General features: G+C 36.5%; 1 protein-coding gene across 5 annotated transcripts; it reads left to right on the top strand.

The window, feature by feature from the left end:
- The first annotated feature begins 18,423 nt into the window (after nt 1-18,423).
- On the top strand, nt 18,424-22,193 carry LOC140975257 (probable arabinosyltransferase ARAD2). 5 transcript variants are annotated; one of them, XM_073438862.1, is made up of 3 exons: nt 18,424-20,133; nt 20,498-21,048; nt 21,509-22,193. In XM_073438862.1, exons 1-2 carry the CDS (start codon nt 19,177-19,179, stop codon nt 21,005-21,007), a joined length of 1,467 nt encoding a protein of 488 aa, XP_073294963.1. In that variant the 5' UTR covers nt 18,424-19,176; the 3' UTR covers nt 21,008-21,048; nt 21,509-22,193. The 5 variants fall into 5 exon arrangements, with proteins under 5 accessions (XP_073294963.1, XP_073294962.1, XP_073294961.1 ...); XM_073438861.1 differs by having other exon boundaries at nt 20,498-21,056; XM_073438864.1 differs by lacking the exon at nt 21,509-22,193 and having other exon boundaries at nt 18,427-18,542; nt 19,313-20,133; nt 20,498-21,176.

The following is a 22,193-nucleotide window of genomic DNA, read 5'->3' as shown; positions in this document are numbered from 1 at the left end:
TTTGAGCGCACCCTTTAATACTTGGAGATGAGTTCCGGGGAGGGTTTCCCAAAAACAAAACGGTATGCATATCGTCTTTGCCTAATGCAGGCTGTATCATATGTTACAGAAAACTAGATGCATGATTATGTATATGATTAAGACTCAAGAACGATTACAATTTACATCATATTTATCTTCCAAGATGGATGTGTATGTTTGAAGTTATGCTTTTAATCATGTCATACACGTACTATATGTTGTTATATGTAATTTGTATTATTTGGATAGTCTTATTGAGACTTCAGACTCATTATTCTCGGATGATATAGTGATCACTAGCTTACACTTTCCCACGAACGTTAAGGTAGTTCGAGGTTTCTTGGACATGCAGGTTTTTACCGCAGGTTTATTAAGGATTTTTCTGAGGTTGCTCTGGCACTCTGCTAATGTCCAAGTTACTCTAAAAGGATATACCTTTCGAGTTTGGGGAGATTGCAAGGCGGCTTTTGACACACTTAAGAATATGTTGATCATAGCACCCATGATCCAGCCACCTAACAGGAATTTGCCTTTTGAAATCATGTGAAATGCGAGCAATTATGCGGTGGGTGCTGTTCTAGGCCAGCAAATTGATAAAAAGAGTCATGTCATATACTATGCTTCAAAAAAAATCCTTGTGCAGTGCAACTATACCACTACGGAAAAAGATCTTTCAGCTATTGTTTTTGCCCTAGATAAATTTCGATCATATTTTCTTGGCTCTAAAGTAATTGTGTTTTCTGATCACGCAACATTGAAATATATATTGGCGAAAAAGGAATCAAAATCGAGGTTGATAAGATGGATACTCTTGTTGCCATAGTTAGACATCGATACCAAAGATTGGAAAGGAACTGAAAATCCAGTAGCTGTTATCTGAGTAGGCTGGTAAAAGAAGAAAATTTTTTGCCTATTTCTAAAATTTTTCTTGATGAACAACTGTTTAGATTGACATATATGATTCCTTGATATGCAGACATAGTTAATTACTTGGTTACCAGAATTTTACCTAACTGTCTTAGCAAATCCCATAAGGTAAAGATTCGTTGTGAAGCAAAGTATTATGTGTGGGATGAACCTCATTTGTGAAAATTTTGTGCTGATCAAGTAATTAGGAGATGTGTGCATGAAAACGAGCATAAGCTGATTTTGGATTTTTTGTCATAATTATGCATATGATGGTCATTTTGGGCCAAAACGAACTGCTAGAAAATTTTTGGATAGTGGGTTATGCTGGAAATACCTTTTAAAGATGTTTATATCTTTTGTAAATGCTGTGAACATTGCCAAAGAACGGGTTCACTGTCCCATAGAAATGAAATACCCCGAAACCCAATTCTCGTGTGTGATATTTTTTATATTTGGGGCATGAACTTCATGGGATCTTCACTGGGAGGTTATCTTTACATATTATTGGCGTTTGATTATGTTTCGAAGTGGGAGGAAGCAAAACCCACTAGGACTAACGATTATAAATTAGTGGCAGATTTCATCAAGTCAAACATTTTCAGCAAGTCTGGAATAACAAGGGCTCTAATAAGTGATCAAGAAACTCATTTTTCCAATCGAACAATTGAAGCATTGTTGAAAATATGGGGGTACATCATAGAGTGGAAACTGCCTATCATCTACAAACGAATGGCCAAACCGAAGTTTCCAATCGGGAGATCAAGTCTATCATTGCAAAGACCGTCATTCCGGGATGAAAATATTGGAGCCTTCGTCTAAATGATGCACTTTGGGCTTACCTGACTGCATACAAAAATCCAATAGAGATGTCTCCTTGCATGTTAGTTTTTGGAAAAACGTGTCATTTACTGGTGTAGATTTAACATAAAGCCTATTGGACGGTCAAACAGTGCAATATGGACTTGGAAGAAGCGGGCGAATCAAGAAAGTTGCAAATGCAAGAGTTGGCGGAGATAAGATTAGAAGCATATGAGAATTCGAGAATTTACAAGGAGAAACGAAGTTGTTTCACGAAAATTCGACTTTTCGAAAGCAATTTATCATCGGCCAAAGAGTACTATTTTACAATTCTCGGCAAAAGCTCATGCCAGGTAAGCTTCGTTCTCAATGGATTGGACCGTTTGTTGTTACTCATGTTTTCCATTATGGTGCAGTGGAAATCAAAAGTTTGGATACTGTTAACATTGTCAAGGTGAATGGACATCGATTGAAGGTGTGTCACGAGGATTGAAGTGTGGTAAACATGCTCGAACTTGAGTTGGAAAAACCACACTATTCAGAAGTTTAAAGGGACGAAAAATGTAGAACATAACGACGTAAAAAATTTGAGCTTTTGGGAGGCAACCCAAATTTTTGTTCTTAAATTTATAAGTTGTTGTTACTTTTGGGCAGAAGATGTCTTTTTATAAGGCGTGATCACGCCTTATAAGAAAACTTCTTCTGGTAAAAAAAAGGGAGTCCTAAACGCAGATGAAGTCTTTTAACAAGGCGTGATCACGCCTTATAAGAAAACTTCTTCTGGTAAAAAAAAGGGAGTCCTAAACGCAGATGAAGTCTTTTAACAAGGCGTGATCACGCCTTGTTCGTATACTTCCTCTGTAGCCGCAACACAGTAGATGTCTTTCGACAAGGCGTGATAACGCCTTGCCCGAACACATCCACTGTTGTTTTTTTATTTAAAAAAAACAAAAAACAAAAAAAAAGCTAAATAATTAAATTTTGTGTTTAAAACATGTATTAGAAAATATCAGTTTATAGACGATATTAAAATGCATATTTAAATTTTATAGCACACAAGAGTTGAAATAAAATAGATCGGTTCAAGTTTCGAACCTAAAAGAAGAAAAGATAAACACAACATAANCGCAGCTCAAAAGTAAAAATTGATTGAGGGTTTTGTTCCTTATGTCGTAAGTTTTCTTTTGGTACCATTTTTGCAAATTTTCGAGAACCCACTGTTTTTCTGCGCAATTCCGGTTATCTTCTCTGGCGAGTTTACCGCCTGTTGCCGGTTAGCTTCGGTTTAGGCTCGATTTTAGCCACTGTTATTGGAAGTACAAGTTGTATCAATGCGAATTGTTGTCTATGTGAATTTAATTTAATTTTGACTCAAATATTGTATCAGTATTAATTAATTATTGGGTTATTGTTGTAGGTTCCGGAATTGTGCGCGTTGGAGGTATAATCTGGTGAACCTAGAATTTATCGCAGTCGCTTGACTATTAGTTTAGTGTCATTTAAAGCTAAAAAGAATATTTTATGATGAATTAAAATAGAAATAATTGATTTTAGGCATTTTAGTCGAATATTGGAATTTTAGGAATTTAAAATGACTAAATAGCTGAAATTGGATTTTTAGTGAATTTAAATGGTTGTGGAATTTTTATATGATAATAAGACCATTTAAGTTAATATTCAGGTGATTTGTCTGAGTTAGCATTTCTAGGAATTTCTTGAGGATTTAAGTTACTGATAAATTAGTTGATGTACGTAGAGATCAGTTATTTTCACGATGTCTGAGAGAGGCATCTGATGATCATGTGTATGATTTATTTGCTATTTGTTGATTTATGTGATATTATATGTTGACTCGCATATTATCAGTTGGTAATTGATGTGAAAAATAAAATTAATATTTCTTTTGTTCACACACATTTTATTTTAGTTAGACACATCAATATCACTGAACATATCATATCGAGTCTATCTGTTATTGAGATCCAGTTATATTTTGATTGAGATCCGTTATATATATGATATAATATGGTGTCATAGAGATGTTTGGCTACCTTGATTCAGTCCGGCTTAGGTAGTTGCTTGCTTCGAGGCTGGGCCATATCCCAGGCACGGTCCGTTGAGTCGTGGACCAGCTCGAACATATATGTATGATTGTTGATATCGATTATTTGACTCCTTGTATCCTGAAATCTTGCACCTATTCATGCATGATATCATTGCATTTCTATGTCATATATCGTGGTTGCTTGATGTCTCGTACTAAGGTTGCTGACCCTCGAGAGGGGGCTGTCGTATCTTTTGTGTGTGGACATGACAGGTAGTACAGGTGGTTCGACTTCAGGCGTTCGAGAGGAAGCCTCAGGAAGTACTAGAGCTCCTTGAGAGTGAGCTCAGTTGTATTTAGGTACTGCGTAGTGTTGCTGTCTCCCAGATAGTAAATGTATATATTTGGAGGATTGTATTGTGGTATTACTGAGCCTTGTCGGCTCTATGATATTTTGGTTTGTATATGTCGTGATTGTGTCTGGTTGGCACATGTTTATGTTGTTGTGTTTATTGAGGGCATATGTTGTTTATTTTAAGTATTTGATTTCCTGGTATGTCATATTTATAGGAAGGTCACGTCGAAATTTTTATAGGCCCAAACGCAAATTTTTAACTCAATTTCCGTTGTTTACTGATTAATCATGATTGCATGTTAATAAATTATGATTAGGATAACGGTCCCTCATAGTTGGTAGATGTATTCGGCTAAGGCATGATCACGCCCTACCCGAATACCTCTTCTGATGTTAAACAAAATAAAAGGGTTTGCAAATAGAAATTAAATAAATAAAATTGAAGTAATTGAATTAAAATGAAATAGAAATAGCGTTTACACTTTCCTTACCCTATTTTTGTTTCCCCTTCTCAATTTTTCGCAGGCTTCCTCTTCTTCTCCGTCGACTTCCATCTCTCCGTTCTGCACACCAGGCCACGGCACACCGATCTCATCTTCGCACCAACCCACTTCGCAGCCACCTTCGCACAGCATCATCTCTTCAACACAACATCTCGCAGCTCCGTTCCACAACAGTGCACGGAACATCGACCGCATCTCCCACAACATCGTTAGCCCACCAGCCCACATTTACACGACCATCTTCTCGCTCAACCACTGGTACCATTCCACCGCAGCATCCCGCACAGTCGCCACGCCACTCTAGGTGATATCTTTCCTACCCCTCATATTTCGATTATCGGTGTTTATATGGTGTCTTGTTAAATTATTCGTTTCACTTGCAATTGGATATCACTGTGTGTGCCTATTATTTCTTTCTGTATTTGTGCTTGTGACTCATGTATGTTGTTGGTTGTGGGAGAATCGTGTGGAGTAGTATAATTTGTTGATAGAATGCGTCGGGGTTCTCAAGCATCGCATAAAAAATTAGGCAACCGAAGTTCTTCGTCAGGGTCAGCTCACGATCATACCAACACACCTTCGTCGGGGCGAAAAAGGGCTAGAATGGAAAAGGGGATGAATGTCTTACCACCTGCCGATTCGGNATATACTGTGCAATTGAAGAACTGAATTTACGGGAAAATCAGTTAGAGCTTATATCATTTCAGTTATGGACAGAGCTGAACTGATATCAACTGAACTGATCAAATCAGTTAAGAATAAAACAAGCAGTTAAACAGTTAAAAGACACGGGATATGTTTATGGATGTTCGGAAACTTCAACTGCTCCTACGTCACCCCTTCTACCTCCACGGGTAGGATACACTAAAAGACTTAGATTTATACAACACCTTGTACAAATCCTACACAGCTTATGACTTACCCACTCTCTAACTGAACTCCTAGTCTAGACCGAAGGCAGCACCTTCCAGCAAACACTTGTTTAACGTCTATGTGTCAAAGACTACATACACAAGTTTATTGTCTTTGTGCAAGACTGTAATTTGGGTGGTGGTGTGTGTGTGCGTGTGTGTGAGAACTGAACAATGAACACTACCCGAAAGTGTTATCACACACTGAGGGAAATAAGCTTCTAATCTAAACTGATATAACTTTGAAGTGTTCCCTCACAACTGGGCGTAATGCTTCTTGTAAGCTGATACGCGATATGCGTGCCCTTCTTCTTTGTTGTATTCTCTCTTTTAGCCACACTGTGTATGTTGTTATTGTAGCTGAGTCTTCACTGATCTTCTGTTTATAGGCGCGAAGCTTGATCGTACAGTGAGACTCAATTATTGTATCCGTTGCATTTTTAATTTGTTCATTGGAATCCATTCCGGAACTTTTGGCTTTAAGCTTCTGATGTAACGTTCATAATTGTACTGTGATAGTACAATTGCTTTTGTACCTTTGCGCACAGCTGGAATACACTAAGATCAGCTGTCGAATGCCGCAACTGGTCTGCACTTAACTGAATTTCTGAACTGGTCTTGTTGCGGTGAGGTGATATCAGTTGGCTCTTCAGCTTAACTGATTTCACTGATTCAGTTGAACTGGTCAGCTGGACTCTTTATCAGTTGAACTGCTCTTACGATTCATCAGTTTAGCTGGTCAGTTCGTGCGATCAGTTAGCGATTTCAGTTAGCATCTCGATCGCTTCCGTTTCGACTATTTCAGCTGTTGCGCACTTAAGGTAGATTATTAGAAACAAAATAACAAGTTTTTTTAACATCAAAATTAAGCAAATATTGCGAACTTGAAAAGTTCCAACAGATATCAACTGGACTGATCAAATCAGTTAAGAACAAAACAAGCAGTTAAACAGTTAAAAGACACAGGATATGTTTATGGATGTTCGGAGACTTCAACTGCTCCTACGTCACCCTTTCTACCTCCACGGGTAGGATACACTAGAAGACTTAGATTTATACAACACCTTGTATAAATCCTACACAGCTTAGGGCTTACCCACTGCCTAACTGAACTCCTAGTCTAGACTGAAGGCTGCACCTTCCAGCCAACACTTCTTTAACGTCTATGTGTCAAAGACTACATACACAAGTTTATTGTCTTTGTGCCAGACTGTAATTTGGGTGGTGGTGTGTGCGTGTGTGTGAGAACTGAACAATGAACACTACCCGAAAGTGTTCTCGCACACTGAGGGAAATAAAATTCTAATCTAAGCTGATATAACTTTGAAGTGTTCCCTCGACTGGGCTGATTGCTTCTTCAAAGCAGATATGCAATATGCGTACCCTCTCTTCTTTTCTTGTGTTCTCTCTTTTAACCACACTGTGTATATATATATCGTTATTGCTGAGTATTCACTGATCTTCTATTTATAGGCCCGAAGCTTGATCGTACAGTGAGACTCAATTATTGTATCTGTTGCATTTTGAATTTGTTCTTTGGAATCCATTCCGGAACTTTTGGCTTTAAGCTTCTGATGCAACGTTCATGATTGTACTGTGATAGTACAATTGCTTTTGTACCTTTGCGCACAGCTGTAATCCATTAAGTAAGCTTGTCGTGATCTGCAACTGATTGCTCCTCACTGATGTTCTGAACTGGTGCTTCAAACTGATCAGCAACTGGTCTTTGAACTGATCTAGTGAAATCAGTTGACTCGTCAGCTGAACTGATTTCACTGATTCAGTTACCTGGTTAGTTGGGCTTTTCATCAGTTGAACTCTTCATCAGCTGGCCGGGCTTCTGAAGATCTTCTGTTGAACTACCTATCAGCTGGACATTCAGTTTAGCTGGTTGCGATGCATCAGTTGAACTGGTTCAGTTCGTTTGATCAGTTGGTTCTTTCAGTTAACATCTCCGATAGCTTCAGTTTTGGCTCGTAAACTGATCATTTCAGTTTCAGCTATCTGCGCACTAAGGTAGGTTATTAAAAACAAAATAACAAGTTTTGTTAACATCAAAATTAAGCAAAGATTGCGAACTTGAAAAGTTCCAACACTTTGAGTAATAATAGCGGCATTGTATGTGTAACTGAGAAAACACCTTTCCAAAATGCACGTCTTACTCTGGCCAGAGATTTTTTGTACTATTAATTCATCAGATAGCATGTGATATCTTCACCCGTAGGTGGGCGATGAATCCCCGACTACAATGCATTGACTTCTGCATATTTCGAAACTACACCCAACCTTGCCATCTGATGACCCTCAATAGAGTCCTTAAACGGATCAAAGTGTAAGCTAGTACGTAGAGCATCCACGTTGTCTCTGATCAAAAGACTAATAGTGTACAACTATAACCACGAGCTATTCCAGTCGATAAGTGATAACCACATGAAAAGCCCTAGGGAGGGTAGTTAAATATCTCATCAAATGGTCACACATCTATATGAATAGATATCTCCATGTCCTTACAAAAGAAACATGACATTTACATCACAAATGATAGTCTCAAGCTCGAGCAACTTTTATCCTTATTTTATGTGGTTGAATCAACTGTGAACCAGTTTAGAATATACAATATGCTTCCTAATGAGTTCATGATCATACGTTGATAGATAAGCCTCATGGTACTTTCATAAGAGTCAATAAATCGCAATATATAAGTTGACTAGATAGACACTTACTCTAACAATCTCCCACTTGTCTATAGACAACTACCCATAGATCTCAAACCCATTGCTTTATGATGCTTCTCAACCAATGATCTTTAGAAGGGTTTTGTAAGTGAATCACCAACTTTATCTTCAGAGGAGATACTCTCTGCTGATATCTCTTCCTCCCACAATCTCTCAGATTATGTGAAACTTCCTCAGTATGTATTTGGATCACTGATGAGACCTCAGTTCTTTTGATCGCCTAAGGACACAAGTGTTGTCAAAGTAGACCGGGATTGGATCAAATTTTTGAGGAATGACTCCTAAATTTTAAAAAAGATACATCATCCAAATTGCCTCATTTGCTGTAGCTATGTATTCGGCCTCAGTGATTAAATCCACTGTAGTATCTTACTTGGAATTCTTCCAAGAGATATCACCTTCATTGTGCTTGAATACAAATCCAGATGTTGATTTCAAATCATCCACATCTGATTTGAAGCTAGAATTAGTATAGCTTTCTAATTTTAATTCTCTATTCCTGTAAACCATGAACAAATTCTTAGTCCTTGTCAAATATTTAAGAAAATCCTTCACGACCTTCCAATGTAATGGACCCGGATTCGTCTGATATCTGCTTGCAACACTCATTGCAAATGCAATATCAGGTCGTATAGTTATCATACCATACATAATACTGCCAATGACAGATGCATATGAAATGCATGTTATGGTTTCTATCTCCTCATCAATTTTAGGGCATATAGACTTATATAGAGTTACTCCATGACACATTATGAGATATCCTCTCTTAGACTCCTCCATATAATATCTCCTCAGTATGGTATTGATATAATTGGATTGGTTAAGCCTTAGCATCCTCTTTGATCTATCCTATAGATCTGTATTCTTAATTCCCTAAGGTGGATCTATTAAGGACCATACTTGATTTGAATACATGTTTCCCATCTCGTACTGCATTTCAAGCCATTTGGATGAATCGACATATGATAATGCTTCTTTGAAGTTTCTTAGATCACAACTAGGAATGACCCATCTTGACCCTTTTCAAGAAGCATGTTCATCGTCCTAGGCGGTCTTGAGACCCTTTCGGATCTCCTAGGAGTTTGTGTCTATTCAACTGGTTGTTGGGGTGTGGATGCTACTATTTTAGGAGTGAGTGTTTCTCGTATCTCCTCTAGCTCTATCTTCCCACCTTTTCTATCTAATAAAAAAATATTCTCTAAGAAGGTGACATTCTTTGAAACAAACACTTTTTTTCATCGGGATCATAGAAATAATATCCAACAGAATTCTTTGGATTCTCACAAAGTAGCACAAATTGGCTCTTCTATCCAATTTGTATAATACTGTCTGCTTCACATAAGCAGGACATCCCCATATTCCTAAGAAAGAATATTTGGGAGGCTTTCTCATCCATATCTCATATAAAGTTTTATCCAATACCTTTGTATGGACTTGATTCAACAACATTTCCGTAGTCTTATGCACAAATTCCCAAAAGTATAGTGGCAATTCAGTGAATCCTATCATAGATTGAACTATGTCTATCAATGTTTGATTACGACGTTCTGTCATATCATTCAACGTAGTGTGATAGGTGTGGTTCACTGTGGAAGAATCTCATTCTCTTTAAGATAGTTTTGAAATTCAGTACTTAAGTATTATCCACTTTGATCAGATCGAAGAGTTTAAATACTTTTTCCTAGCTATTTCTCCACTACATTTTTGAATTCTTTGAACTTTTTAAAATCTTCAGACTTGTATTTCATTAAATGCACATACCTGTACCTCGAGAAGTCATCAATAATGGTAAGTAATTGTGTAGTCCGAAATCAAATAATAAATGAATTAAAATGACCTTATTTGATTACCTTTGCTATAGTTTTCGTTGGGCCGAATGCCCACCTACCTCTCGATCATGACAATGACTCAGAATGGATTTCATCTCTTCTGTAGGAACACATCTCTTAATAATATTGTCCGCACAAATCTTAAAGAAGACACGTGTAATGCTTAACATTGGACAAAACTTCTTTCTTTGATAGAAGGACAAATTTTGTTGGAAGATGTCACTACAATTTGCAAAATCAACATACCAAGGAAACGAAAGAAGTGGAAATAAATGCTCATCAAGANATGAGGCTTCCTCTCGAGCGCCTGAGGTCGAACCACCTGTACCACCTGTCATGTCCACACACAAAAGACACGACAGCCCCATCTCGGGGGTCAGCAACCCTAGTACAAGACATCAAGCAACCACGATATATGACACAGAAATGCAATGATGCCATGCATGAATGCAATGCATGAATAGATGCAAGATATCAGGATATCAGGAGTCAAATGATCGATATCAACAATCATACATATATGCTCGAGCTGGTCCACGACTCAGCGGACCGTGCCTGGGATATGGCCTAGCCTCGAAGCCAGCAACTACCTAAGCCGGACCGAATCAAGGTAGCCAAACATCTCCATGACACCATATCATATCATATATATAACGGATCTCAATAACAGATAGGCTCGATATGATATGTTCAGTGATATTGATGTGTTTAACTAAAATAAAATGTGTGTGAACAAAAGAAATATTTTATTTTATTTTGCACATCAATTACTAACTGATAATATGCGAGTCAACATATAATATCACATAAATCAACAAATAGCAAATAAATCATACAGATGCCTCTGTCAGACATTGTGAAAATAACTGATCTCTACACACCTCAACTAATTACCAGTAACTTAAATCCTCAAGAAAGTCCTGGAAATGCCAACTTAGACAAATCACCTGAATATTAATTTAAATGGTCTTATTATCATATAAAAATTTCACAACCATTTAAATTCACTAAAAATCCAATTTCAACTATTTAGGCATTTTAAATTCCTAAAATTCTAATATTCGACTAAAATGCTTAAAATCAATTATTTCTATTTTAATTCACCGCAAAATATTCTTTTTAGCTTTAAATGACACTAAACTAATATTCAAGCGACTACGATAAATTCTAGGTTCACCATATTATACCTCCAACTCGCACAATTCCGGAACCTACAACAATAACCCAATAATTAATGAATACTGATACAATATTTGAGTCGAAATTAAATTAAATTCACATAGAGAACAATTCGCACCGATACATCTTATACTTCCAATAACAGTGGCTAAAATCGAGCCTAAACCGAAGCTAACCGGCAATAGGCGGCAAACTTGCCGGAGAAGAAAATCGGAATTACGCAGAAAAACAGGGGGTTCTCGAAAATCTGCTAAAGTTGTACCAGAAGAAAGCTTAAGACATAAGGAACAAAACCCATCAATCAATGTTTACTTTTGAGCGGCAGAAGACGACAATTTCAGCGGTGAAAGAGGCGACGTTTTTCGACGGGTTTTCAGGAGCACATCTCCTAATCACTTGATCAGCACAAAACTTCCATAAATGAGGTTCATCCCACGCATAATATTTTGCTTCACAACGAATCTTTACTTTGCGGGATTTACTAAGAGTGTTAGGTAAAACTCTGGTGACCAAATAATTAACAATGTCTGCATACCAAGGATTCGCACCTTTCACTTCAAACAATTTCTCATCTGGAAAAACTTCAGAAATAGGCAAAACATATTCGTCTTTCACCAGTCTGCTCAGATGATCAGCGACTGGATTTTCAGTTCTTTTTCTATCCTTGATTTTGATGTCGAACTCTTGAAATAAGAGTATCCATCTTATAAACCTCGGTTTTGACTTCTTTTTGGCCAGTAGATATTTCAATGCTGCATGATCAGAAAACACAATTACTTTAGAGCCAATCAAATATGATCGAAATTTATCCAGGGCAAAAACAATAGCTAAGAGCTCTTTTTCCGTAGTGGTATAGTTGCACTGTGCATGATCCAATTTTTTTGAAGCATAATATATGACATGACTCTCTTGTCAATTCGCTGGCCTAGAACAGCTCACACCGCATAATTTCTTGCATCGCACATGATTTCAAAAGACAAATTACAGTCAGGTGGCTGGATTATGGGCGCTATGGTCAACATGTTCTTTAGTTTGTCAAAAGCCTCCTTGCAATTTTCCCCAAAGTTGAAAGGTGTATCCTTTTGGAGTAGCTTGGACATTAGCAGAGCAATATTAGAGAAATCCTTAATAAACCTGTGGTAAAAACCTGCATGTCCAAGAAACCTCGAACTTCCTTAACGTTAGTAGGGAATGGTAAGTTAGTGATTATTTCAACCTTGGATTTATCAACCTCGATTCCCCTAGAGGAGACAACATGTCCCAACACAATTCCTTCAGTCACCATGAAATGAAATTTTTCATAATTCAAAACCAAATTGGTTTCCATGCACCTTTTCAAAATCTTGGACAAATGATTCAAACAGTTGTCAAACGAATCCCCATAGACAGTGAAATCATCCATAAATACTTCAATGCATTTCTCAATACATTTAGAAAAGATACTAAGCATGCACATTTGAAATTTACCTGGAGCATTACAAAACCAAAAGACATTCTTCTGTAGGCAAACGTTCTGAAAGGGCATGTAAAAGTCTTCTTCTCCTCATCCTCTTGAGCAATGACTATCTAATAATAACTTGAAAATCCATCAAGAAAACAAAAATAAGTTCTTCCAGCAAGTCTTTCCAAAGTCTGATCAATAAAAGGCAAGGGAAAATGATCCTTTCTAGTAGCTAAATTAAACATTCGAAAGTCAATAACCATAAGCCATCCATTTTTCACCCTCGTTGGGACCAACTCACAATTTTTATTTCTTACCATAGTGATACCTGTTTTCTTTGGTACGACATGGATCGGACTCACCCACTTACTATCAGAGATATGATATATTATCCTTTCCTCTAAAAGTTTTAGGATTTCTTTCATTACCACTTCCTTCGTCACCAGATTCAGTTTTCTTTGGAATTCTCTTACCGGTTTGGCATCATTTTCCAAACGAATTCTATACATGCAAATAGAAGGGCTTATGCCTTTGATATCTGCGAGAGTCCAACCAATTGTAGTTTTGTGCTCTTTAAGAATTGTGGCTAACCGCCCTTCTTGTACTTCGGTCAACCCTTCGAGATGATAACTGGCAAGGTCTCATCATCACCCAAATATATATACTTCAAGTGTTCAGGCAAAATTTTCAACTCCAATTTGGGTGCCTGTAAAACAGAAGGCAACAACTTCTTGTGAGGAACTGAAATTTTGGCTTCTAAATTTGTTACCACTATTTGTGATTCCATTTCAGCTTCTGAAATTTCTCAAGTTTCAGCTACTCCTCCTTCGACATCCAACTGTTCATGCATCTGAAATTTGTCAAATTCGTATTCCTCCTCAAAGTGTTCCTGCACAATTGAAGCAACAATATCAATAGAACATATAGAGTGATTTTCATTTGGGTATTTTTCATAGCATCGAAAATACTAAATTTCACAATCTTCCCGTCGAATTCAACGGAAAGAGTGCCCTCTTCCACATCAATCTTGGTTCTAGCATTTTTCATGAAAGGTCTCCCTAATAGAATTGAGGCTGACATCGCAGTGGAGTCCTCTTTCATTCGCAATATATAGAAATCTGCAAGGAATATAAATTCTTTAACTTGCACCAAGACATCTTCAACAACTGCTTCCGAATAAGCCTTAAATCGGTCCGCTAATTGAATCATCATTCTAGTCTCTTTCAAAGGATCCAAATTTAAAGCACAATAAATTGAATATGGCATGAAATTAATGGATGCACCTAAATCTAGCATGGCACGTTCAATTTTCAGATTACCAATAACACAAGGCATCGTAAACATACCCGGATCCTTGCATTTTTTTGTAGTGACTTCTTAATAACCGCAGACACGTTCTCTCACACACTTACCTTCTCATCACCTATCAACTTCCTCTTATTAACGCACAACTCCTTCAAAAATTTAGCATATCTTGAGATATGTTTGATGGAATCTATCAGAGGAATATTTACTTCCATTTTTCTGAATGTTTCCAACACCTCTTTCTCATAGTCAAGCTTTTTGAATTTTCCAACCTAGAAGTGAATGGAGGAATAATTGCATTAGAAGTAGTAAATGAAGGAGATTTAGAATTTACCCTCGTTTGCTTGTCAAATTCTCTTTCAACATCCTCATTTGTGTCTCTTCCTTTAGTATCCTTTGTAGGTGGAGTAGACTTATTCTCAATATCTTTCCCACTCCTTAATACTATGGCACTTGCATTTTCCTTTGGATTAACTACTGTTTGTGACGGAAGTTTTCCGGAACTCATTGCCTCCAATTTGCTAACTGACGTAGCAATTTGAGTGATTTGGTTTCCTATATTCTGAATGCTGGTCCTCATTTCCTGTTGAAAGTTTTGAGTGTTTTCAGCTAAGGGGACATACCCGAGTTAGAGGCTTGTGCAGGTGGTGGTTGTTTGTTAAAATTTTGTTGTGGATATCCTTGTTGACCTCCTTGATTCCTATAGCTGAAATTTGGGTGATCTTTTCATCCTGGATTGTAGCTATTAGAATCTGGATCATACCGGCGCTGAGGCTGTCCAGGAAATCCACGGATTGCATTAACCTGCTGCGTTGGATCTTCCTGTAATGTAGGGCACATGTCCATCCAATGTCCAACCATTGCACATATTCCACAAGCTTTGGCCTGTTGTACCTGCTCTACAACAAAATTTTCCAAAAAAGATGTCAAAGAATCTAACTTTTGATTGGTAGGGTTAGCGCTTACCTCATTAACTTGTCGTAGAGGGTTATCATGCCTCGTCCCAAATTGCTGTGCATTGGCAGCCATGTTGGAGATTAGGGCTCGTGCCTCTTGAGGTGTTTTGTTTACCAATGCACCTCCACTTGCAGCATCAATCATATTCCTATCGAAAAGTGAGAGACCCTCGTAGAAATATTGGACTAGGATCTGTTCTAGAATCTGATGTTGAGGAAAACTGACACATAATTTCTTAAAACTCTCTCAATATTCATATAAAGTCTCCCCTTGCAGTTGTCTAATCCCACAAATGTCCTTCCTGATATTTGCTACTCATGAAGCTGGGAAGAACTTCTCCAAAAATTGTTGTTTCATATTGTCCCAAGTAGTTATCATCCCAGAGGGCAAGTAATAGAGCCAATCCTTAGCTTTGTCGGCAAAAGAGAATGAAAAAGCTCGCAATGAGATTTGCTCCTCAGTAATCCCTTGTGGTTTCATGGCTATGCACACAATATGAAACTCTTTCATATGTTTGTGAGAATATTCACCTGCAAGACCACAGAAAGTAGGCAATAAATGAATCAAACCCGATTTTAATTCAAAAGTAGCTTCAGTAGTAGAGAATTGAATGCAAAATGACTGCTGAATAACATTATGATTAGCTAACTCCCTGAGGGTTCTTTGAATTGGTTCTGCCATTACTTCTTTGTCACTCTCGTTTCTTTCAGTGTTGAGATCAAGATCGGATTCTCTTTCAGTGTCAGTTGACTCCAATGCTATGTTTAAACCAGGAGATGATGATGATGATGGTTGTTTACCCCGTAACCTTGTTTATTTTCTCAATCTTCTAGTTGTCTTCTCGATTTTTGGAATATATTCTAGTTCACCTGTATGAGAAGAACAAGGCATAAAAGAAAATAAAATAACTAAACTCGAAAGAAACTAACCTTGCACCGTTCCCCGGCAATGGCACCAAAATTTGGTGTGCTGTCGTTGAGCCACCAAACTTAAATTCATATTCTCTACGTAAAATGAGTGTAATGGTGAGCATGGTCGAATCCATAAGGAACAGAGGATGATTTATTTCGAGTAAAATGTAAATACTGGGGGGATTTTGGGATATATGAATTTAATAAAATACTAACCTAAATTTATCCAAGAAAAGAAAACAATAAATTTTAATGATAATTAATCAACTAGAATAAAGTGAAGAATTTAATATGAGAAATATTTGATTCAAGGGAATTCTACTATTTAATTATATCACTTTTCATCGGCTATCAAATAATTTATTCAAGTTGTTCTAAGCAATTAACCTTAGAATTATAGGGATAGCTGCTAAAATTCTTGTGTTTTCCTAAATTAATTGACCGAACTCAGCATCCCGTCAAAACATATCATTAACTAACTGGGCACGATAGCGTTCCATATTAATTAAAAATAGCATTTTCGTTTTGTGAAAACAGTTAATCTTAAAATCTAACAATCGAGATAGCTGAAATTGATAGATCAAGTTTTGTTGATTTATTTAGATTAAATATGCTATGATAGCACAACACACTTAATCTATCTTTACTCATGTACCAATCGTTAATGACAATTACAGATCACTGAATTCATGGATAACAGTAGAAAATCTTATATCGAATTAAATTGTCAGATTAATCGATATACAATATTCATATAATTAAATCATAAATCGACAAATACTTAGAATAACAAGCATATTAAATCTAAGAACGAATACCTCACAGTGATAAATTAAACAGTAAAAACAACCCTTAAACCAGACTAGAAAATTAGCCAAGCATGGCTCGGTTTACAATCTCCATAAAAATAAATAAATAAAGGAAACGTACTAGAATCATGGAGAAAATTGGAGAGAAAATCCTTGCGCCCTTTTTTCTGCTCTTCACGTGTGTTCTTGTTGGAGAAGGTTGGGAGATTTTGTTTTGTTTTGTTTTTTTTTTTTTTTAAATCTTATTTTTTCGCCTCCCTTCCCTTGAGTTGTGTAGGCAAAAAAGAAAAATTGGGTCCAAAAGTATAAAAGTCCAATAATCTAAAATATAACCTAATCACTAAAATTAAAAGATACTTAGAAAATATCCTCCAAGAATATAGAGTTTTTTATGGGAAAAGCTATATCTAGTATTCTTCCTTGATATAAAAATTCATTGATTCTCACTAGCCAGCTAAAGAGTAGTCACAAGGCGTGATCACGCTTTGTCAAAAAACTACTTCTGAATTTTTCTGCTTCAAATCTTCCACTAAGATTATATCGTCAACTTTAATTGTGATATAAAATCATCTTTTTTAGACCAAATTTATCGCAAGAGTAGAAACTTCTTCCTACAATAAAATCACACAAAAATGTGTCAATTAAGCACGTTGGAAGTGGTAACAATGAAAGATATGACAACAAAAATGCAAACTATTACGAGCCTATCAAAGACCATTCAAGATGATGAGGAATTGAGAATGATTTGTTATCTGATGGAGGAAGTGCTGCGATCAAAAAATCTATCTTCAAAGTAGGACATATTCTTGTTTCATTTGATTGTGCCACGTGTACTTTGGTGTTATGTAGTGAGTTTAAATGCAAGAGGATTGTGTAGTAATTTTCATTGATGAAGGCAGAAGAGTGGTTATCAAAAATCCTAAAATCGAGATGACTAAACATAACAAGTCAATTTACATCACATCACACTTTAACGGGAAGCTTGTGTCCGGAGTGTTGGTACACAATGTATTTGCTGTTATCCTTCTGGATTACATGATGCTTCAAAATTCGTTAATTAAATTTTAAATATAATATACTATTTTTTTTAATCTAATAATTGATTAAAGCCATCAAGTTTGAATTAATATATGACTTATTTCGACTTGTGAAAATTAATTTTAATAATAAATAATAATTAAAACAAAATTTTATATTAAAATATTTGTCAAAAATTTAGAGGACTTTGAAATGAATTTCGAGTCCAAGTTTCGGAATCTCGATCATATACCAAAGCCCGAATCCACTGTTGCCAATTGGTTGAATTTTGGAATCTTGACCAAATCCAAATTGCACTTTTATTTAATAATGAATGTGCGAAATACATCGAAATTATTCCAAAGTGTTGCGTTTTTCTAAAATAAAATTTTTCATGAATTGATAAGATTTACAATCGAATTATCTGATCCCTGAACTAAAATTTATTTCAAAATTTTAAAATCAAATATATATATATAATTTTTATATGTTGTTTGTCGATCGTTGATGTGATATTTATCTATTAGATTATGACAAGATAAACAACATATTAAAATTATATATAGATATACGTACACGGGATGCGGACACGCAAATAGCCTTCTCGACCTTCTGCACCAGTTGTCGCCTTTCAATTATATATAAATAATATTGTTTATGTCATTTAAGTTCATTTGTATTTGTATTTGTATTTGTATTTGTATTTAAGACAAGTACGTATGAACAAATTGCATCACAGGAGGATTAGAAAACGGGGAATTTAAGAGGTCTGGCATTCAGGTGGCCCACGTCAAGATTCTACGCTCTAGCTGAAGGTAATTTTCTTTGCCACCTTTTTCTTTTTTCTTTTTTCAGTCGTTAAAAATTATGAATCTTGATGATCCAAATGAATGAAAAACCAAAAAAAAAAAAGATTTAGTATTATGTATATGTTTATTTCTGGGCTGAACAGATTCTTTGCGTATTGTTGTTGTTCATATTTGAGTAATAGTAGTCCTTTTGTGTATGTATATGTGCGTGTATTGTTGCTTTTTGCAGAGCTGTAAACGATGAAGGCACTAAATGGGTTCTGTGTTTTTGTTTACGTATCTGCAGGTTTGAATTTTTGGATGTATTTACTGCATTTGCATATGTATTTAAGAGGATTTTTGAGGTGACAAGAGATTGTTTTTGATTTCTGGTTTTTGTTTTGGGGGTTGATGAAGAAGGCGACTGGTTGTTGGAATTAGGATAAAAATATTAAATTTATTAAGGAATCCTTACCTTGCAAGTATCTTTAGAGTCCCTTTTAGTGACAGCAAGATTTTTGGGTTTTGTATGTAACCTCCAAAATGTATTTGGTTGTCCATTTTTGTTGAATATTGCCAAATGAAATTTGGGATTTAGGATCCATTTATATATACTGTCTTTGATCTTGATAAAAAAGTATAAATTTTGAAAGATTAAGCGATGTCTTCAGTTTCAGAAAAAAGAATGCTGCCCTCAAGGCTAGTTTATTTCCTGATTCCCTTTTCTGTGTCGCTTTTGATGCTCTCATCGTTGTCCCTTCTTGAGTTGAGTGACGATTCTTTCATAGCTAAATCAGTTTTTCAGTATATTGTCGTTAACAATGCATCGACTTATTCAAAACCAAATGTCCGCACCTCTCTGACCGAAACTTTGGTGATAAAAGATAGTGCCAGTCAAGAAGTGGCTAATCAAGTTTCTAATCCGACGAATAATGTAGAGGAACTGGAGATGTATGAGAGGAATTTATGTGACAAGGATAGGGCTCGTCTTAAGGTGTATATGTATGACTTGCCTACCGAGTTTCACTTTGGGTTATTGGGCTGGAAAGGAGGAAAAAATCAAATATGGCCTAATGTGAGTTATGAAAATTCAATCCCATCTTACCCTGGTGGTTTAAATTTACAACATAGTACAGAGTACTGGTTGACGCTTGATCTTCTTGCCTCAGTTACAAAAGATGTAACGAGGCCATGTGGTGCAATTAGAGTGCAGAATTCAAGCGAATCGGAAGTAATATTTGTTCCCTTCTTCTCATCTTTGAGTTACAACCGGCATTCGAAGAATCATGGGAAGCAAATGGTAAGTGTTGATAGGTTGCTCCAAGAACAACTGGTGGAGTTTCTGAAAGGTCGGAAAGAGTGGAAACGATTGAGCGGGAGGGATCATTTGATTGTAGCACACCATCCAAACAGCATGTTGGTTGCTCGGAAAAATCTTGGTTCAGCAATGTTTGTGCTTTCAGATTTTGGTAGATACCCGGTTGAAATAGCAAACCTGGACAAGGATATAATTGCTCCTTACAAGCATATGGTACGGACAGTTCCATCTGTGGATTCGGCTACATTTATTGAACGACCCACATTGGTGTATTTTCAAGGAGCAATTTATCGGAAAGATGTAAGTTTATGTATCTACTTTGCCATTATCAAGAACCTTTTTTTATATTTGTTTTTAACTTTTTATTGTGATTAATGGTTTTATTACATGTGGTTCGGATTTTCTTACCACTTATCCTTAGATGCTTGGATAGAATAACAAATGATAATTGTACTTGATGTGTTTTTTCCTTTGCTTTCGGTTGATGTGGATTTTCTCATCACAAGTGAATGATTCGGCCTTCTATCTTTTCTCTTAGATTGATTCCTGAAAACTAAATCAATACTGTCACAGATTCCTGATCTGAGATAGCTTACGCTTGAGTGCTTTGAACAAGTAATACTAACAAATTTATTGTACTCACGAAGATTTGTTGGGTGCTCAGGGTGGCGTTATTCGACAAGAACTATACTACCTTCTCAAGGACGAGAAAGACGTACACTTCCAATTCGGAAGCTCTCAGGCAAACGGGATAAAGCAGGCTAGCAAAGGGATGGCCTCGTCCAAATTTTGCCTTAATATAGCTGGAGATACACCTTCATCAAACTGTCTATTTGATGCTATTGCTAGTCACTGTGTTCCTGTCATAATTAGTGACGAAATTGAGCTACCGTTTGAAGACATCCTCGATTATTCAGAATTCTGCATATTTGTAAGAGCTGTTGATGCTGTGAAAAAGGGTTACCTCCTGAGTTTGCTCAGAGGGCTCACACGAGAAAAGTGGACCAAAATGTGGGAAAGATTGAAAGAAGTTAGCAGTCACTTTGAATACCAATATCCAAGTCGGCCGTGTGATGCTGTCGATATGATTTGGCAGTCAGTCGATCGAAAAAAATCGTCCACTCAGTTGAATGTTCACCGGAAGAATAGGTACAGACGATCACAGATTGTCTAAGGAACCAACTGACTTCATAGGTGCTCGCTATCAAATATACGGTAAGGTAGTAAGTACTTGAAAATTTGAAGAGAAAGTTTGACTATCATGTATATATATTTGTACCTCTTTACCATACCATTTTTGGGCACATTCTGTTCATAGAAAGTTCATATGAGATTCTTGATTAGATTTTGTAGAGCGAGCTTATTGGTCCCTATTTTCGAATTGGTGATAAGAGAAAAGTTACTAACAAACGAGAATTATGGCAAAATCGTCCAAAGCTAGAGAAAGATCATAAAGAGATTTGAATCCAGCAAATCTGATATAATTGTTGCGTACTCGACCAAGCTACATTAAATGAGGTTTCTATATAACAGACGGCATTCATTTAAAGCAAAAGAAACATTTGAAAATTGGAAAAAAAAATTGTCTTTAAACTTCGAAGCAGCAAAAATTGATCACCCTTACTTTCTGCATCCATGATAATCTCTACATTGACTTCTGCCTTTGAATTTGCAGCATATATACATCAACATTTGTTGTGAATAGGGTCTGGTCCTCGTCGAAACCTTCTCTTTTCCGATTGATATGGAGCGAAACTCATAGCAGGTGCTGGCGCGATACTTGTGGGCACATTCAATTCTTGCAAGGCATCAACATGTGGTATACTGGTACTTCTCAATCCCGAGGCTCGGTCAGTTCGAATACACAAGCACCCATTACAAAAAAATATGAGAAGGATGATGATCTTGCAAGCCATACTGCTCATATTTTGCACTACAAAAACAACTTCTTGCTGAAAAAAGGAATGATGAAAGAATAAGAGTTCTGTCTTCAAGTGTGCCTCTTGGTGTTTCTAATGTCTTATTTGCATATCGTTTTCTTTTGGGGTTAAAGCAATAAAGCACAAAAGGCCCCATAACATATTGAGAAGTAAAGATTTATCCCAATCATAAGCCTGTCAAAGTAGCAACTGAAGACTGTTTTAGAAGAGACTGACAGGTTTGAACAAAAGAATGTACGGAAACATCATTGTTTAGAAGCCAAGATTCTTGCCTTGGTTCCCCACATTTGAACAATCCTTGTCCTTTTTTGCCTTTGCTCTTTTGGACCAATTCAAAAACTTGGAGGATAATGTTACCAAGAATGGTTCAAATTCATGTGTTAGCTTTTTTAGACTTACCTTGAGATTCAATTATTAGTG

This window comes from Primulina huaijiensis, chromosome 4 (assembly GCF_012295235.1).
Source record: "Primulina huaijiensis isolate GDHJ02 chromosome 4, ASM1229523v2, whole genome shotgun sequence".
In the NCBI taxonomy this organism is placed as follows: Eukaryota; Viridiplantae; Streptophyta; class Magnoliopsida; order Lamiales; family Gesneriaceae; genus Primulina; species Primulina huaijiensis.
This window is presented reverse-complemented; position numbering and strand designations above follow the sequence as displayed.